At 38.3% G+C, this 21284-nt stretch overlaps 1 protein-coding gene and 1 long non-coding RNA gene across 21 annotated transcripts in view; one reads left to right on the top strand and one right to left on the bottom strand.

Annotated features, from left to right (window-relative positions):
- The window catches only part of LOC140725128 (gephyrin), a 598333-nt gene that overhangs the window by 160499 nt on the left and 416550 nt on the right, over nucleotides 1–21284 (bottom strand). For 14 of the 20 annotated variants that reach the window (XM_073040176.1, XM_073040167.1, XM_073040183.1 and 11 more), the window contains one exon: nucleotides 20689–20730. The exons of the other annotated variants lie outside the window; for them this stretch is intronic. In XM_073040176.1, the coding sequence (XP_072896277.1) occupies nucleotides 20689–20730 (42 nt within the window). The remainder of the gene's footprint in view (nucleotides 1–20688; nucleotides 20731–21284) is intronic. 20 annotated transcript variants of the gene reach the window in all.
- On the top strand, nucleotides 2064–12805 carry LOC140723406 (uncharacterized). The gene is made up of 3 exons (XR_012097888.1): nucleotides 2064–2169; nucleotides 8187–8309; nucleotides 11952–12805. It is a non-coding gene; the product is annotated as an uncharacterized lncRNA (long non-coding RNA).

A 21284-nucleotide genomic window follows, 5' to 3' on the forward strand; every position in this document is an offset into this window, starting at 1 on the left:
GACATCTGAACAAGCCTGATGCATTTTGGAAAAAAGTCCTGTGGACTAATGAAGTTAGAATAGAACTTTTTGACCACAATGAGCAAAGGTATGTTTGGAGAAAAAAGGATGCGGAATTTCATGAAAAGAACACCTCTCCAACTGTTAAACACAGGGGTGGATCGATCATGCTTTGGGCTTGTGTTGCAGCCAGTGGCACGGGGAACATTTTACTAGTAGGGGGAAGGATGAATTCAATTAAATACCAGCAAAATCTGGAAGCAAACATCACACCATCTGTAAAAAAGCTGAAGATGAAAAGAGGATGGCTTCTACAACAGGATAATGATCCTAAACACACCTCAAAATCCACAATGGACTACCTCAAGAAGCACAAGCTGAAGGTTTTGCCATGGCCCTTATAGTCCCCTGACCTAAACATCATGGAAAATCTGTGGATAGACCTCAATAAAGCAGTGCATGCAAGACGGCCCAAGAATCTCACAGAACTAGAAGCCTTTGGCAAGGAAGAATGGGCGAAAATCCCCCAAACAAGAATTGAAAGACTCTTAGCTGGCTACAGAAAGCGTTTTTAAGCTGTGATACTTGCCAAAGGGGGTGATACTGACCATGCAGGGTGCCCAAACCTTTGCTTTGGGCCCTTTAACTTTTTTGTTATTTTGAAACTGTAAAAGATGGAAATAAAAAAAAGTAATCTTGCTTAAAATATTAAAGAAATGTATCACCTTTAAACTTTATGCCTTTCGGAAATCAGGTCATCTTTTACTCGCTTAGCTATTCACAGTGACAGAAATTTTGACCAGGGGTGCCCAGACGTTTGCATGCCACTGTAGATTGTTATGGCCCTTGCATTTTATTTGTCTTTGTACAGCACACTTTCACTGTAACTTGAACTCTATATTCTGCATTGTTTTGTTTTTCTTTTGTATCACCTTGATGTATGTATTTATGGAATGACCCGTCTGACAGCATGGAAACAAATGGGCATGATTATAAGTAGCTAAATTGTAAAAAAAAAAGCACACAGGGAACATTTCCTGGAATCACTACACTATCTTGGCACATGTGACAATAATGAAACAATTACCAAACACAACCACTAATGGTTAAGTGATTAAATTCAGGAATCATGAAGATTTTGAGGAAATTGGAGAAGATGGCAGAGATGGCCAAAGAAACCATTTGAAAATAAAAAATAAAATATCTGTTTTCTAACTACGAGCTCATGCTGGTCAGCACAGTAGCATAGTGGTTAGCATAACGCTTTACAGCACAGGTGCCCTCAGTTCAATTCTCGCTGCTGCCTGTAAGGAGTTTGTATGTTCCTCCCGTGACTACGCGGGTTTCCTCTGACAGTCCAAAGACCTACTGGCTAGTAGATTAATTAGACATTGCAAGTTGTCCTGTAATTAGGATTGAATTGGGAGATTGCTGGGCAATGTGGCTCGAACGGCCCATTCCACTCTGTACCTCAATACATAAATAAATAAATATTGATGGGCGATTGGCACTTCATACAAGTTAGTGTTTGAAATTATTCAGTACTCTGCTGCTGAAGTTATGCAAGAGGGAGACAGTCCTGGAACATGCTGATTGGGTCAAGTTTGGAATAACAAAAGCATGCAAGGTGGATTCAGAAACTTCTGCATTGCAGACTGGGGGTGGGATGGGGGAGTCAGGCATTATTACAGGGCTATGCAGTTCAGAGTTAAACTGAAGTCATACATTGAAGGGTATTTGAGAGGGGGAAAATTATAATGATCTAGGTTAGACAATGTCGCTATAGGCATGTTAATGCAGAGATTAGGAGGGTACCACTGCAAGTTAGTGAGCTAAGGAGATGACAGGTGCAGTGTTAGAAATGCCTCAGCCTTATCCAGCAGGAATGATATTTTTATTGCCTGTCTGGATAAAGACAAAGAATGTAAAGTGGATTAGCAAATTGATCAAGGTTCAGTGCAATGATCAGGTGCAAGGGGTTATTCAAGAGAATTATTAAAAGGAATTCTGTAGTGCTAGGTGTTATTATAGTCAGGTAGATACTGATCTCTGCAGTCTCAATGCAGAATTCTATTGGTGTCCTTCACAGCCATTGCCTCACAGCCTGAGAACAACAAGAATTAACTGGGAGGATCCAGTGATATATTCAGAACTAGGAACAAGGTTCTGGTGAGCAAGTTTGACAGCTTAAAATTAACATCCAAAATCTTATAAATAATAACCTCTGCTTTGTTACCTTAATAATAAATAAATTCACATAATTATAAAATTATGGGAGCTAAATTGAAAAAAAAAAGGCACAGGAGAACATTTGTTGGAATCACACTACCTGATTAACTCATTCCTATTCAACCATGTGGAGAATGTGCATGAATATAGCTTTGTTGCGTATTACCATGATTACAGCTATATACAAAAAAGTGCAAAAAATACTAGGCATGTCAGGCAGTTTTTTGTGAAGAGTAAAACAGTTAATGTCAAAGTGAAAGTAAAATGTATTAACTAAGTATATGTATGTTACCATATGGTACCTTGAGATTTATTTTCTTTCAGGCATTTACAGGAAAAATAAGGAAATAACAAAAAACTACACATAAACAAAAAACAAGAAGCAACCAATGTACATAAGAAGACAGGTTGTGTAAATGAAAAAAATCCTGAGAACACGAGTTATAAAGAGTCTTTGAAAGTGAATCTGTAGGTTGTAGAATTCATTCAGTGCTGTGGTGAGTGAAGTTATCCACATTGGTAATAGGGCCTGCTGGTTATAGGATAATAACTGTTTCTGAACCTGGTAGAGTGAGACTAAAGCTTCTGCACCTCTTGCCCGAGGGTAGCAGTGAGAAGAGAGCATGGGCTGGGTAATAGGGGTCTTTGATGATGTTTGCTATTTTTTTTGTGCCAATGCTCCATGTGAATGTATTCAGTCACGGGGAGGGCTTTACCTACGATGAAATGGGCTGTATCCCCCACTTTCTGCAGACTTTTCTATTCCTGGGAATTGGTGTTTCCATACCTGGCCACAATGTAGCCAGTTAGGATATTCTCCACTGCGCACAGAACATAGAAATCTACAACACATTACAGGCCCTTTGGCCCACAATGTTGTGCTGACCATGTAACCTACTCTAGAAACTGGATAGAATTACCCTGCTGCACAGCCCTCTATTTTTTCTAAGCTCCATGTATCTACCTAAGAGTCTCTTAAAACACCCTATTGTATCCATCACTGTTGCTAGCAGTGCATTCCATGCACCCATCATTCTCTGTGTGAAAAACATACCCCTGACATCCCCTCTGTACCTACTTCCAAGCACCTTAAAACTATAGCCCATGTTAGCCATTTCAGCCCTGGGAAAAAGCCTTTGGCTATCTATACGATCAATGCCTCTCATCATCTTATACACCTCTGTCAGGTCACCTCTCATCCTCTGTCGGTCCAAGGAGAAAAGGCCGAGTTCACTCAACCTATGTTCATAAGGTATGCTCTCCAATCCAGGCAACATCCTTTTAAATCTCCTCTGAACTCTCTCTATAGTATCCACATCCTTCCTGTAGTGAGGTGACCAGAACTGAACACAGTACTCCAAGTGGAATCTGACCAGGGTCTTATATAGCTGTAATATTTCCTCATGGTTCTTGAACTCAATCCCACGAATGATGAATGCCAACACACCATACACCTTCTTAACAACACTGTCAACGTGCAGTGGCTTTGAATGTCTTATGGATATGTACCCCAAGATCTCTCTGATCCTCCACACTGCCAAGAGTCTTATCATTAATATTATATTCTGTCTTTAAATTTGACCCACCAAAATGAACCACTTCCACTTATCTGGGTTGAACTCCATCTGCCACTTCTCAGCCCAGTTTTGCATCCTATCAATGCCCCACTGTAAACTCTAACAACCCTCTAGACTATCCACAACATCCCAACTTTTGTATCATCAGCAAACCTACTAACCCACCCTTCTACTTCCTCATCCATGTCATTTATAAAAATCACAAAAAGGAGGGGTCCCAGAACAAATCCCTGTGGAATACCACTGGTCACCAAACTCCATGCAGAATATGAACCCTCTACAATCACTCTTTGTCTTCCCTGGGCAAGCTAATTCGGGATCCACAAAACAAGGTCTCCTGGATCCCATGTCTCCTTACTTTCTGAATGTACCTTGCATGGGGAACCTTATCAAATGTCTTACTGAAATCCATATACGCTACACCCACTGCTCTACCTTCATCAATGTGTTTTGTTACACCCTCGAAGAATTCAATCAGGCTTGTAAGGCATGACCAGCCCTTGACAAAGCCATGCTGACTATTCCCTAATCAGATTATGTCTCTCCAAAGGCTCATGAATCCTGCTTCTCAGGATTACCCACCACTGAAGTAAGACTCACTGGTCTATAATTTCCTGGGTTATCTCTGCTCCCTTTCTTGTACAAGGGAACAATATTTGCAACCCTTCAATCCTCCACTACTTCTCCCGTCCATATTGAGGATGCAAAGATCATCGCTCAGCAATCTCCTCCCTCCCTTCCCACAGTAAACTGGTGTTTATCTTGCCCGGTCCCGGCGACATATCTAACAATGCTTTTCAAAAGCTCCAGCACATCCTCTTTCTTAATGTCTATATGCTCAAGTGTTTCAGTCCATTGTAAGATATCCCCACAACTGCCAAAGTCCTTTTCCCTGATGAATACTGAAGGAAAATATTCATTAGGTTCCTCCGCTACATCCTCTGACTCCATGCACATGTTTCCACTATTGCACCTGATTGGTCCTATTCTTACATGGCTCATCCTGTTGCTCTTCACATACTTGTAGATTGCCTTGGGGTTTTCCTTAATCCTGCTCGCCAAGGCCTTCTCATGGTTCTTTCTAGCTCTCCTAATTTCATTCTTAGTTCCTTCTTGGCAACCTTGTAATTTTCTAGAACTCTATCAGTACCTAGTTTCTTGAACCTTTTGTAAGCTTTTCTTTTTTTCTTAACTAGATTTTCCACATTCTTTGTATACCATGATTCTTTTACCCTACCATGCTTTCCCTACCTTAATGGAAGATACCTATGCAGAATGCCATACAAATGTTCTCTGAACATCTGTCACATTTCTGACGTGCATTTCCCTGAGAACATCTGCTCCCAATTTATGCTCTCATGTTCCTGCCTGTAATAGCATCATATTTACCCCTACCCCAGTTAAATAATTTCCAAATTTGTCTGCTCCTATTCCTTTCCAGCACAAAGGTAAAGGAGATAAGAGTTGTGATCACTACCTCCAAAATGCTCTCCCACCAAGAGATCTGACACCTGACCACGTTCATTTCCCAATACCAGGTCAAGTACAGCCACTCCTCTGGTTGTCCTACCTATATATTGCATCAGAAAACCTTCCTGAACACACCTAATAAACTCTACCCCATCTAAACCACTTGCTCTAAGGAGATGCCAGTCCATGTTAGTAAAGAAACAACAACCCTATTATTATTGCACCATTCCAGAATCTGCCTCCCTATCTGCTCCTTGATGTCCCTGTTACTATGGGAGGGTCTATAAAAAGCACCAAGTAGAGTTATTGCCCCTTTCCTGTTTCTGACTTCCACCCACACTGCCTCAGTAGATAATCCCTACATGACTTCCTCCTATTCTGCAGCAGTAACACCATCCCTGATTAGTAATGCCACACCTCCACTTTTTTTGACTCCTTTCCTGTCCTGTTTGAAATATCTAAAGCCTGGCACACTCAGCAGCCATTCCTGCCCCTGAGACACCCAAGTCTCTGTACTGGCCACAACGTATTGATCCACGCTCTAAGTTCACCTGCCTTGTTTATGATACTCCTTGCATTAAAATAAACATATCTCAAACCTTCAGGCTGAGTGCATCTTTGCTCTAACATCTGCCTATCCTTTCTCACAAACTCCCTACAAGCTATCTCTACTTATGCGCCAACCTCTCCATCCTCTAACTCTTCACTTCGGTTCCCACCCCCCTGCAAATCTAGTTTAAATCCTTCCCAATAGCATTAGCAAAACTCCTTGCCAGGATATCAGTCCCTCTTGGATTCAAGTGCAACCCATCCTTTTTGTACAGGCAATACATGCCCCAGAAATCCAAATCCCTGTCCCCTGCTCCAATCCTTCAGCTAAGCATTTATCTGCCATATCATTCTATTCCTATACTCACTGTCACATGGCACAGGCAGCAATCTTGAGATTACTACCCTTGAAGTCCTGCTTCTCAGCTCCCTTCCTAACTCCTTGCATTCTGCTTTCAGGACCTCCTCCTTCTTTCCACCTATGTCGTTGGTACCAAAATGTACCACGACCTCTAGCTGCTCACCCTCTCATTTCAGGATATTGTGAACACATTCAGAAACATCACGAACCCTGGCACATGGGAGGCAAACTACCATCCGTGTTTTGTTTTCGCACCCACAGAATCACCTGTCTGTCCCCCTAACTATAGAGTCCCCTATTACTGCTGCCCCCCTCTTCCGTTCCTGACCCTTCTGAGTCACAGGGCCAGACTCAGTGCCAGAGGCACGGCTGCTGTTGCTTGCCCCAGGTAGGTCGTTGCCCCCAACAATACACAAAATGGAGTATTTATTGTTAAGAGGGATGGCCACAGGGGTGCTCTCCACTATGTGAAGCTCTCCCTTCTCTCTCCTGACAGTCACCCACTTAATCTGTCTCCTGTGACCCTGGTGTGACTAACCTGCCTGTAGCTCCTATTGATCACTTCCTCACTTTCCTTAACAAGCTGAAGGTCATCAAGCTGCAGCTTGATGCACCTGACACAGATGTGGTCATCAGGTAACTTTGCATCTTAAAGTTCAAAGTAAATTTATTATCAAAGTACATATATGCCGTCTTATACAACTCCGAGACTCAATTTCTTGTGGGCATATTCAATAAAGCCATTGAATAATACCTATAACAGAATCAATGAAAGACTGCACCAACTTGGGCATTCAACCAGTGCGTAAAAGACAACAAACTGTACAAATACAGAAAGAAAGAAAGAAACAAATAATAATAAGAAGAAATAAATAAGAAACAAATATTGAGAACATGAGACGAAGATTCCTTGAAAGTGAGTCCTTCAATGATGGGGCAAGTGAAGTTGAGTGAAGTTTTCCCCTTTGGCTCAGGAGCCTGATGATTAAGGGGGAATAATTGTTTCTGAATCTAGTGGTGTGAGTCCTGAGGCTCCTGTGCCTTCTTCCTGATGGAAGCAGCGAGAAGGGAAAATGTCCTGGGTGGTGGGGGGGCTTCCTGATGATAGATGCTGCTTTCCTAAAACAACATTTTGTATAGATATGCTCAAGAGTGGGAAGGGCTTTATGTATGATGGACTGGGCTGTATCCATTACTTTTTAGTAAGATTTTCCATTTAAGGGCATTGGTGTTTCCATACCAGGCTGTGACGCAGCCAATCAATATACTCTCCACTACACAACTATAAAAGTTTGTCAAAAGTTTCAGGTGACATGCTGAATTTACACAAACTTTAACAAAGTAGAGGTGCTGTTATGCTTCTCTGTGATGGCCCTTACGTACTGGTCCCAGACCAGGTATGATATATCCGAGGAAATTAAAGTTACTGACCCTCTCCATTTTCAATCCCCTAATGAGGAATGGCTTATGGACCTCCAGCTTCTTCCTTCTGTCGACCTATCAGATCAGATTTTAATCATGATTTCAAAGCTCAGCCAGCACAAATGCTAATGACTGGTTAAAAAATCTCATCTCTGTTTGCAGGCACAGGCAAAAAAAAAGTTAAAATGTCAAATCTTAAAGGTATGATGACCTTGATAAATTTCAGAGCAAACAGGATAGAGTCCTCACATGCAACTGACCAATTTCCAGATGGTGGCTAGGAAAGTTGTCACTGACTGCTCTATCTACCAAATAAGCATCCTGGAAATGAAATTTGAAATTTGAATGTTTTGACAGTGGTAGTGTAAGAAATGGAGAGAAGTGGAGAATTTAATCAGTGATTGAGGTAACAGGTGTGGAGATTCCACAGTACATGGTTACCACTCTACAAAGTGAAATCCATGCCTGTCAAAGTTGAAGACGTAATTCTTCACTTTACATTAAACTATGACATACAGAACTTAGACAACTCCCAGAAGAAAAGGGTAGTAACTACCTAAACCTCCTGTTTGTACCAGAGTCTCCAGGATGGGCTGAAAGAAACATCTGCCCTGCTGAATGGAGTTTTTGGGTCATCTGTATTGTAACATGAGACTACAGAGAAGCATTAACACAATGCAAGAAAAGATGGTCCTGCTGCAGTAAGTATATCTGAAAGTTATTTGTCCTTCATATTCTAGCAAAAGGATTTTGTACATGGTGTACTGCATAGCTGGTAGTACAGTTTTTAATGTTGCTTTTGATATAACTCTTCTTGCTGTTTCACTAATGTGTCCCAAATCTCTCTGCATTATCTTAGTTGTTGCTGAGGTACAATCAAAGCTCATTTGTCCAAAGAATAGCTGAGAACTACATTAATTTGAGTCTGTGTCCATATTAGAACACATACCTTGTACTGGAAAGTGCAGCCAATAACAGTAACAGAAATTCTACATATTTTGGCCAATCTTAAATCCACTTAATCAATCAGTTATGAACAATCTCCACAAATGGAAAACCTACTACAAAACTCAAATGTGCTCTAGGAGTTATCACATCTTGGTTTCGGAGCAGGGACGCCATTATCTTTCCAAGGCTGTCTTAAAGTGGGTGCATTTGAAGACAACATGCATGAAATTCATGGATATCTTACCAAAAAAACCCCCACAATCTTCTCAATATCAAAACAGTTACTTACTTTAATGCAGAGTCTGAAAGCATCTACAGATGCTGGAATTCTGAAATGGTGAAATTGGTGATGTCATGCTGGAGATTACACAGGCATACAGAATCTAGAGATAAACTGATAATCTAGTTTCTTATTAAGAGCATACAGCCTGATGTGGCTGGTGGTTGCCACACAAAGTAGTAGCACTGTACCACTGCATTCAGTACCTGAGGTGGTGTAATGACCTTAAAAGATCAGGAATAATGAGTAAGCATAGATATTCATCTATATGTCAATGTATGTTTTATCAGAAGGTCCCCAATCTGCCTTCTCTAGGACATGACATCTCATACCAACTCATTTTGGAAGGATACTCCATCCTTCTCAATACAGTATATAAATAGACATGCACTTCCATCTGTTCAGTATCAACTTTATGAATATAGCTTTCCTTTATTGATATCAGCAAATGCTCTTTATCCATTCTTTTGTATTAAGCATACCCTCGTTCATAGGCCTTCTCTTTTTTTGTGGACATACTCCAGCAACAATAAGGTCACTCAATAAGGAAGATACTAAAGTCACTCACTAAGAATGTACATTACAGGACTTACACAAGGCATGCACTAGTTCAGATAATTGGTTTCAGTACAACTTTTAAGTTGTACTCCCTCCTGGCACTTATCCTTGTAACAAGTGCTACACCTGCCCTTACACTTCCTCCCTCACCACCATTCAGGGCCCCAGACAGTCCTTCCAGGTGAAGAGACACTTCACCTGTGAGTCGGCTGGTGTGATATACTGTGTCCGGTGCTCCCGGTGTGGCCTTTTATATATTGGTGAGACCTGACGCAGACTGGGAGACCGTTTCGCTGAACACCTACGCTCAGTCCGCCAGAGAAAGCAGGATCTCCCAGTCGCCACACATTTTAATTCCATGTCCCATTCCCATTCTGATATGTCTATCCATGGCCTCCCCTACTGTCAAAATGAATCCAAACTCAGGTTGGAGGAACACCACCTTATATACCAGCTGGGTAGCCTCCAACCTGATGGCATGAACATTGACTTCTCTAACTTCTGTTAATGCCCCTCCTCCCCTTCTTACCCCATCCCTGACATATTTAGTTGTTTGCCTGTTCTCCATCTCCCTCTGGTGCTTCCCTCCCTCCCCCTTTCTTTCTCCCGAGGCCTCCCGTCCCATGATCCTTTCCCTTCTCCAGCTCTGTATCACTTTCGCCAATCAACTTTCCAACTCTTAGCTTCATCCCACCCCTTCCGGTCTTCTCCTATCATTTCGCATTTCCCCCTCCCCCCACTACTTTCAAATCTCTTACTATCTTTCCTTTCAGTTAGTCCTGACAAAGGGTCTCGGCCCAAAACGTCGACAGTGCTTCTCCTTATAGATGCTGCCTGACCTGCATGTTCCACCAGCATTTTGTGTACAACTTTTAAGAAAGCTGGTTGTATTTTCACCTGCTGGTACACATGTCATAAGTGAACAAAAGCAGATGGTGGGAACAAGGAAAGCAATAAAAATCTCATATTTCAGAAAACAAAACCATCCAAATAATGCACAGATGAATATGGATGTTGCATCCTCAGAGCACTCTTAATGAACAGGATAATTGTGAAGTAGTTGTAAAAATTGCGATGACTAGTGTCCCAACTGGACTGTGTACACATGCAGAGACGTAGGCGAGTCTTGAATGTTAACATTTCGATGTCACAATTCCTTGCAATTGTTATCAATGCAAAGATTGACTAAATGCATGAAATATCACATGCAGCAATCAAAAAGTGCTTGAGAACTTGACTGAGGGCTTGTAGATTATAAATGTCACTTTAAATAAATACACAGAAATTTTGCCTTGACTATCACTTCATTAGTATTGCATGAAAGGGATTAATGGAGAGCAAGTATGTGAAATGGGTTATTGCTTAGCACGCTTATTTTTATTATCCAATATAGCTATATCAGTCAATGTCCCAGTGGCTGAGGCTGCATCTCACAGGCTCTAAACTGCCAGAGGACACAGAGCAGAGCATCTCAGTATTAAGGCAACCATGCATCTGGTTTGGCTCCAATCTGTGGGACATGTAGAGGTTGTATAACATACAAGGAAGAAAGGAAATAAATACTGTTAGTTGTATATTTGTATGCATCTGGCTGTTTCAAATATTGTTGTTTAATGTGTAAAGATCTGGTTATATTTTAATCCTACATGCACCACCATTTCATCTTGGAATTTTGGCTACCATCTGGCAAATGGCTTTTCACTTGTGTATTAAGATATTAATGTCAGGCAGTGAGCAATGGGAGCTGTGAAAAGTTGTTTACAAGACTGACTTCAGAGTGAAAGGGAAAGTTCAATTTTATTTTTGGACATCAAAAGGATATATTGTTCAAGTCCAAGTGAAGCTCACAAAGGTGAGGGGTTCCTGGCCAGAAATGTGTGCTACTATTATTTCATTTGTTTCATCACATTCTTCTTCTTCATTATAGTCACTGTCTACAGTGTTTATTCATGACACACAAATTGCTTACTGCAGATTCAACTCACATTGCCACAGTGTGTTAAGGAGGCCAATCTCATTCTGGAGACCATGGCTGGTACATATTGAGTTGCATATCAGATACCCCAACATCATTTTAAGTATCTGATATGCATTTTCAGCATACCGATGACCTACTCAATTACGCATCTTGTTGTGTGCCTTTGTTGTTTGGCTTCTCAATGTTCACAAGATAAGGTGCATCACTTGTTTCCAAGCACTCAACTCTCTGATTAGGGTGGTGAACTGCCTCAGGTCAAAGGTGTAATTTTTAAAAAGACAGATGTGTCCTTTTCAATGAGAGGGCAGTAAAAACTATTACAGAGCTATGGTTTCAGGATAATCAGGATTGGGAACTCACTATTCCAGGTTATTCAAAATTCCAAAAGACTGTCAAAAAAGGAAAAGAACTGTGGTAGCTTTGTTACTGAAACAAAGTGTATTGTGTTTGAATTTTCAGAAGGAATTTAATAAGGTGAAACATAAAAGACTGGTACACAAGATAAAAGCTGATGGTATTGAGGGAAGTGTTTCAGGAAGGATTGTAGATTGATTATGAATGGAATATGTTTTTTTTCAGGCTTAAAAGATAAATCTAGTGGAGCGCCCCAAGAATATGGATAGAATCAAATATTTTGTGTCAGCACAGGAAGATTTAAAATGTTATCACATTATAACTGCCAACAACTTTTAAAAAGGGATTTGCATTCAGTTTTGTCAATTAGATATTAATTTACTCACTAAGGTTAATCTCTTGCTTCACACTTTGCATATAGTTTCCTCAGAGACTTGTCTATCATTTCAATGAATTATAGACTCAACTTTGATATAACAGTTGGTGTAATATGCAATATTTAATAGTTAAACAAGTACTATTAAGATCTTTCATGGATTAGAAATGGGAAGGACGTACCATCTTTGCATCACTAACAGCAGGAAGGAGGAAGACCTACACTTAACATTTTAGAAACAGCTTCTTCCCCTCTGCCAACAGATTTCTGAACAGTCTACGAATTCATGAACACTACCTTGCTATTCTTCTTTTGCACTATTTACATTTTTGTTGTAACCTATAGTAATTTTTACGTCTTGCATTGTACTAGGGCCACAAAATAATAAATGTCATTATAAGTCAGTGATAATATATCTGATTCTGATTCTGACAATTTACTGACTTTTGGGTTGTGCTCTTGCATATCAGAACTTTGATATCTTACTTAGTTACTTAGCAAAAATTTGAAAACAAATCTATTACATAACAAAATAGTCATTCTACCTATTATAATATGACTGTAACCAAATTGTGGTATACCCATATAGATTCCAAAATTATTGTATAATTCCAAAACCTGAAAAATAAAGCTGCATTTTTGAGAATAAAACAATTCTATAATGTAAATTACTGAAACAATTATTTAACACTTCTCCCCTGTATACAGTAGCCAGTTTTCAGTGACTTGTATACAATCATGGGATGCATATACCTTAAAGAACCATCATCTCATTAGTGACCCAACAGCAGAAGTCCTGCGATTTAACCTCACTCAAAGACAATGGATAGGAGTCAGAAGAATCCATATAGAGCATAGTTAGTGTGACCATCAGGTGAATAATTGTGATTTCAATATCAGTCTCTTGGAGAGGAGTGCATTTTATCAAATGGGCAGATAAGTTAGACATCCCATTATAAACACTACCAATTCAATAATGGGAGTAGTATTAGATCCCTAAATTTAAGGTTCTCTTGCAGTGCACCAAAACTGTTATTAGTCATAGATTATGTTAGGTCTGACCCTAAGGTCTTCCAAGCCAAACCCAAACTCAGAATTCTCTTGAGAAGATTCTTATCATTCAGAGTGAAGCTTAATTCCTAGCCGTGTCAGATTTCGGATGCCTGTTAATGACTGTGGACTTGCTTCTTTTTGGAAGGAAAGCAATCTAATACAGGTGGAAGGCCAGTCCAAAAGCAGCAGTGGAGAGGCCAGTCCATTGGTGGTACCTGAGGGATTAGCTGTAGATGAGTGGAGAATTAACATTGGAAGTAACATGATTGGCAATTGTGGCCTTGGATGATGTTGAGACCCACTGCTTTGTAGGGCTTTTAATATACATAAATTTTTCTATATCCATTTTCACCTCTTAAAAATTATTTTAAATTATATTAAATCTCACATTTTACTGTCATTTAATTTTCATTTATTTTTATTTATGGAGTTTTAATTAATTATGCATAAATAATTAATTAGGCATAGTTTCTCTGACAGTATTGTGGGTCACCTGGCAGTGCACACTGAGAAGCTACATACTGGCAGTGCTGAAGATATTAGGAAACCAGTTGGAAGTCCTACAATGGAAAAATGGCTCATGGCCATTTTTTCTTGTCACTAAGCCACAATTTAACAGATTCAATATTTAATTGATTTTGTATTTTGCACCAATAGGATCTGACTTTGAAATTTAAGTTACTAACTCATTAACGACTATACTGTCTGAATATTTTAAAGTAAAATATGTGTAGTAGGGTTGCTTAAGGCAGATAATTTGTTGGGAGTATGCAGTTTAGCTTGGAGCTTGCCTGTTAAATAATTATTTTCTTTAAACTACAAGGTATTGAACAATCTCAGCACACCATTTCCAAATGTTTTGCATATTTTAATCAAGATGATTATCTCATCTCTATAAGTACAGCATTTTGCTGTACTGGTGTAGATGTGTTACAAAATAAAGTTGTTCAATGTAAACTTTGTGATAAATTTGTTGAAGGAAACAGGTTGAATTTGGTAAGCCGCGAAGTTAGTGGTTCTTGATAATGAAAATGTTGATGCATGTAAAATACTTCAATATATAGGAGATAATATACCAGATTCTTTTAAAACAAATTTTGCAAAACCTCTGGTTTTGACAGAAAACGTTTAAATAGCAACTTACACACAAGTGCAACAAAATTTTCATTAGGTTTACAAAACTTTTAAGAGATAGCCATTGAAAATGAATAAACTGTGTACAACCTCTTTAATATGAACAGCATGTCAAGATGATTTATTCATTTTGAATGTCACCTTGGATCGACTTCACCATTGCAAGCAGTACAGCAAATGACTATTAATTAGGAGGCTCAGGTTTGAATCCTTCCCTTGACTAGGATAAACCCTTTCATCTTGATATAGGCATTTAAATTTCAACAACAATTTTAAAAGGAACATTAAAATGAGCAGGTACAGACAAACAATACATGAAAGTGACAAAGAAATTGATTTAAAGATCCAGAGTATTAACTGCATAACAAAACATGGAAGGTTTTAGCAAGAAGCAGACTATCCATGAAAGGGTATGCCCATATTTTTATTTGCAGCAAGTAATTTCAACATGGTGTAATTTGCAGCAGAATGCAATTGCATCCAGAAACAATATCAAGCAGCCCTGGAATAATACAAGGCATTGAAATCACAGAAAAAAAGTATTTCTCACCACCTTGACAAGAATAACCTCAAACTAATCTCTGAAAATCTTCTGTTACGAAGTCTCATAATCAAGTTTCTGAATAAATCATGTCACAACTATGTTAATCATTAATCAAACTCTCAAAGGAAATGAGAAACAAATGGATGGCACAGAGGGTATATTTCAAAGATTAGCTTTATTTGTTACACGTACATTGAAACATACAGTGAAATGTGTTGTTCTTGTTCACACACTGCCTCTCTTTGACATAGTCCAAAAACACATCGTTGGGTTCCTTGGGTATGATGATGACAGTTAGATGCATCTCATTCAGCACCTTTGTGTAAATTTTGTGATACTTCTCATCAGTTCTGGATTAGCTGATGTTTGTGTTTTATTCAGCAACATTAAAAATATATACCATCATAATATGTAATCTTATGGTTTGGTATATCTTCACTCTATCATTAACAAAAGGATAAATCCTTTTCAATGAAAACTGCAGAAGGTCAAGCAGGGAGTGACATGAGGTGACAGAAGATGTCAAGAAGTATGCTAAACAGCATGGAAAAGACCTCATAGTCCATGGATCAGATCAAAGCATTGCAGTCCTATTACACCTAGTTGTTAAGGGAGGCAAACAATAGCATACGGGAAGTGGTGCAGGCTCTAGATATCCTGTCCTTAATAATAATGGGCCCCAGCATGAGTGCTGTAGGAAATTCAGAAATATTCTGAACAAAATTTGAAAAGATAATCCACAATATTTCCTCTTGAATCTCCACCTCTGCAAAGACCAGCCTTCAGCCAAAATGATTCACTCCATGTTAAAATTAGAATTTTTATTTCTTACATCCATCTCACAACATGAGGGAGCAAAAATCATTATGTTGCATCTCTGTCACTATGTACAAGCAATATTGAAGGGAAATATGGGAGGATATTGGCCAAACACAAAGATTGTATACATAATTGTTTTGTATACATGTATGTTCAGTCAGATATGCAATCAGATCAATGTGTATTGATAAATCTGATGGACCAGTGAAAAAAGCTGTCCCGTAGCCTGATGGTCCTGGTCTGAAACAGCTGCTTGCTTTCTTGTGATATCAGGAAATAGGAAGAGCACTGGATATAGCAAAGATTATGGGAAAATATGATAGCTATCTATAGTACTGCAGATTTGCAGACTTGGACTGGCGGTGCAATTACAATGATAGAATCTACCTTACATTGTGGAAAATTGCCCAAGTGTGTCCTGTTTACAAAGAGCAAAACAAATCCAGTTCTAATAATTGCTTCTCAATCAATCTACTCTCAATTATGAGCAGTGACAGAAGCCATCATTGATAATACTACAAAGCAGTACTCACTTACCATCAACCTACTCGCTGACAATCAGTTTGTGTTTGGATTGGACTTCCTCATAACTGCAGCCCAAATGTGAACCAAAGAACTCAATTCCAGAAGTACAGTATGGTGACAGTGAATGGCTTTGACATCAAGTCAGGATTTGTTTCAGGGTGAAGCTTGGAAACTTTGTAAAACTGGTCAATGGGAAAGCACAATAAAGTTGGAGTCATACCTTATATAAAGAAAGGTGAGTGTGATTGTTGAAGGTCAAATATCCCAGCCTGAGAGCATCACTGCAGGGTTCCCAGGGAAATGTCTTCGACTCACCTTCAGCTGCTTCATCAGTGACCTTCCTTTCAATAATATTAGAAATAGGGATACCTGCTGATGATTGTACAATGTTCAATTCTATTTCCAAGTCCTCATCTAATGAACTAGTCCAAGCTTGCAAACATTTGAGCAGAGGCTAAGTGGCAGATAACATTCATACCACGAGACTGACCATCTGCAACAAGAAAGAATCTTACTATCTACCATTGACACTTAAAGACATCACCACCCCAAGTGACTATTCCATGGATTACTACTGACCACAAAGTCAACTGAACAAATACATAAAAACTTGTAAGAGCAAACTTTAGGCCATGTATTCTGCCATGAATGACTCACTGATATTCCAATGCCAACAAAAGCCAAGTCTGAAGCATGATAGAATGTTCTCCACCTGCCTAGATGAGTCAATTCTCACAATTCTCAAGAAGCTCTACACCATCCAGGACAAAGCAGCTTGCTTAACTGGGACCCCATGAACCACACTAAATATGAACTTCCCTCCTGGCATTTAGTGGTTGCATTGTGTATCTGCTACAAAATGCATTACAATTGCTCACAATTACAAAGGCTAATACGATGTCGCCCTATTAAATCTTCAACCTTTACAGCAAAGACCAGGGAGTAAGTGCATACAAAGACTACCATCCGCTGGTTCTCCAAGTTAGCCACCATCCTCAGTTGGAAATATATTGTCACTCCTTTATCATCACAGGGTATAAATCCTGAAAACGCCTGTCTAATAAGGTGTACTTTCACCAGAATTAAATCAATGTTCAAAAAGGAAGCTCAGCACCTTTTTTCCAAAGGTATTTAGAGATGGATAATAAATGCAGCAGTCAGTGATTGTCAAATTCCAAAAATGTATCTAAAACAATTGGAGAAATAAAAAAAACACCACGTTCAGTTTTGATTGCAACTCTGTTCTTAAGTCATCAATGCCATTCCTTCCTCACTGCAAGTCTAAGACTCTTAGAAACCATTCATAATTTTATCTGATTCTTTTATTCACCTGACTATTGCAATCTTTTCCTGCCTAGGGTTTTGATCTTTCCATATAACAGAAAATGAAGCCATACAGCCCACTGAGTCTATGTTGGCTCATTCCTAAATCCTATTTCCCTGCTAATACTCTATAACCTATTCCTCTCACATACCCATCAGTTCCACCATTCATATACACAAAGAACACTCTATAATCTACTGTGCCTAATTAATCTACCAACTAGTGTGCTTTCTTCGGTTTAAAGAAATGTGTACCTGGAGAAAGCATGCAGTCAAATTGGGAATGGGCAGACTCAACAAAGACTACTCCAGAGGCTTGGATCAAAACCAGGTTACTAGAAGTGTGCTGTCGTAGCTGTGCTAGTGAGACACTGTCTGGTCCATTCAGTCAGAACAGTGTGATCCAGTTTTTCACTTAAAATGGTTGCAAATCTAGCATTGCTTCAGTTTCTCCCATTCTTGCTTTTAAATTTCTCTAGAACATCTATATTTACCTCCATGGTCTCCACCAGTGCTCCAATATCTCTGCATTCCTTGAACTGTGATTTCCGCAAACCAGATTTTAATTACTCCATCATAGCTGGCTGTAAATTCAGCTCTGGAATTCCTTCTTTAAAACACTCCACACAAGCTCATGAGAGATGTTTGGGGTAATTGCACTCTGTTAATAAAATTGTTTGCAAATACAACTGTTGTCTTGTTCTCCACATGCAGTACCTAACCTACTGAGTATTTTCAGCTTTTCTCTTTTAATACAATGGAATTTGCATTGAGTACAATAATGTTAACTATGTGCAGTTGGGAAAGCCAGCTTTAGCTATAAGGTATGTAATGTTTTAACCTGGTAATTTAATCATCCAACAGACATGCACAAATTAATTAATTATGCAGTAATGCATTAGTTAACATTTTTTTAATTTTAAAAATTATTTTTAAGCTTCTATAGGAATCTATTTATTGTTTCATCAGACACAATTATACTACTTCCTTGTTTCAAGATCTTTTTACAGAAAACACCAAAACAGTTTTTAATTAATCTGCATGGACATGTAAATATTAGAAACGAGATTCTCAAATAAGAAGCTGTGCATTAATGTTGATAACAAGGTTAACTTTAAAGAGCAATAATCATTGTTACATTCTACTATTGTCAAAAAAAATCAAGAAATGTCTTTGGTGGAGTTTTGGGCTGAAATAAAACGATCTTCTACTTTTACTCCATTAACTTCTGAATACATCATATTTTCAGCAGAGAATTCACCAGAGGCCACTTAAGCACTGTATAATTACGACAAAGGAGCAGAAGGAAAATCACTCAAACAGATATTTAAAAACATACAATAAAAGAGTGTATTATTCATTGCATGGAATAAATTATTTTCTTAGTTCTTCTGTGAAAATGGTACAATTCCATGGTCTCTTAAAATTTCAAACATGCTTAGAGACAAGGGATATACTCATAATGAGCAATATAGGACAACTTCAAGGACAAAAAAACAACAAAAAAAGAAAATCCTATATTTTTTGGATGCCATTGAGCACTGAGGAAGAATAGAATGGCTTAAACTGTTGGCTAGCACCAGAGGGCAGCTGTTTTCCACCATTTATATACCATTTAAGTTTATTATTCTGAAATGGAGATGATTGAACTCTATATAGTTTAATTCAATAACTACAGGTTAGGTAACTGAGAGACTGAATCTGCTATATCTATGTGATTGCTTTAAGGAGTATAGAAATATAGATGAGACAATGGGAGCTAACAGTAACTTCATATCCCAGAGAAAGTCTTCCTTTGATAGTATTCTAGGCACAAGGTTATGAACATTCTTCCTCAGAAAACTTACTTACTCACTGAAAATGTACAATGTTAAATATAAACTTCTGGATAATAAATGTATTCTATAGTGCTGGAACGGGGTCTAATTGAATACTTTTGCAACATTATTAGCATAAATAGAGAATTGGTCATTGGCAAAGTGTGAGAAATTAATGGATACTAGCTTCATGCATCTACAGAGGAACAAATATTGTTGTGATATTCTTGCAGACTCGATATTAGCCACCCATTGTCCATATCAAAGTAGTATTAAATCATGTCTATTTTGCACCAAATCAAGTCCAAATTGTGTTCCTCTGTTAACTAGATAATGACAACTCAATCATGTTCATCACATGTATATGGTAATAAAAACAATGCAGCTAGCAATTCCTTCAAGCTCACTATGCACATTGTTTGGTAAGTTTTCGCTTGGTTAATTATTAGTTTACTTACTGAAGATTGTGATAAAACATTAAACCAAAACATCACTAGGAATTTAATGAATTCTCAGAATACTATTCAACTCTTCTCTCACTAATAGCATAGTTTGGTACGAGGAATTGCTAAGTTCTGCATTTCTCTATTCTACCATTAGAAACGAACATCTAGGATAGGACTTAAATCTTTATTTATGCAGAAAATTGCAATTACAAGTTTGCAAAAATCATGAGAACCTGCAGAAAGTGACTTGGATTCAGCATTAAGTATATAAGCATTCCTATTTTTAAGTTGATCAGGTGTTGCGAGTGCATTTACTGTATAACAGAATACACCAAGATGAATAGTTTTGAATTTCATTTCTACTACTAGTCTTTGAATCCTGTACCTTTAGAATTTGGAACGTCAATTTTGAAAAAAAAAACCTATAACAATAAGAAAGTGAGAGGAACTCTTCTACCCATGCTCCTTCTAAGTGCCTTGAATAGATAATGAAATTCTAACATCTGATCTTTACATATACATTTTCCCTGCAATCTTCCAAAAGTAGAAACAGAAAGTCAATAATGAAGTCAGTGCAAAGTCAGAAATAAATAAAATCCCTCCTTATACTTTGTGTACTTACCAAACTTGCGTTCAGTTGGTCTTAATTTGCAGTGTTCATTTGTTCCCTAAATTTTTAATAATTATTGCTGTCATTTAAGAAAAAAATAGTTATGCCCAAACACATCATATGCTTGGAGTGAAAAAAGTCCTGCACTTTGTTTCTTCTTTCTATCCCAATACCCTTTTACCACATTGCTCATTTTATTTCAGATCAGAACCACACCATCAAAAGTAACATGCAGAATTGTAAAAACTGTGTTCACAAGAGCAGGGCGCAAAGCAACATAGTAGTGCTAATGATGCAAGAACACGTGCAGTGTACCTCTGTAGCACAATAAGAAGGTGTGCATGAAGAGAGCTCAGCCTGGTTGTGCAGCAAGGGAAAAGAAAACACTGTTAATCAGAAGGGTGTGCCAGAAAAAGGTCTGAAGAGCTTCTCTGCAAAGGTAGTTCCAGCTCTGGGTAGAAGGCAGGGGTTTCATTAATATTTTCTTCATTTGTAGGTGGAATAGTTTTGGTAGATTATATAAAATCTGACCTTTAAACATAATGAGCTGATGCCAACATAAAACAGCCTGGATCTTTTTTGTTGGCATTTATTCCAGATAGTTCTTTCACCATTTTGACACCATTTACAGCATGAAGCTGATTATACATTATTGAAGTTTTGTCAAGATCTTATTTCTGAATTCTTTCAAAATCAATTAAAAAACACTGGGTTGGATTCTAATCAATTTAAGATGTTGAAATTATGTTATATTTGACAAAGCTCAAGATAAACTTAACTCTGCCAGGTGTATGAACAATTAAATCTGCATTACAGTTGCTTTGCTTTACCATGAAAAGATCTAGAGTAATCTTGATAGTCCTGAAAAGGATAACCAATGTAAATACTTGAATATGGATCACTGGAAAAGT

The sequence above is a fragment of the Hemitrygon akajei genome, chromosome 3, assembly GCF_048418815.1.
Source record: "Hemitrygon akajei chromosome 3, sHemAka1.3, whole genome shotgun sequence".
Lineage (NCBI taxonomy): Eukaryota > Metazoa > Chordata > Chondrichthyes > Myliobatiformes > Dasyatidae > Hemitrygon > Hemitrygon akajei.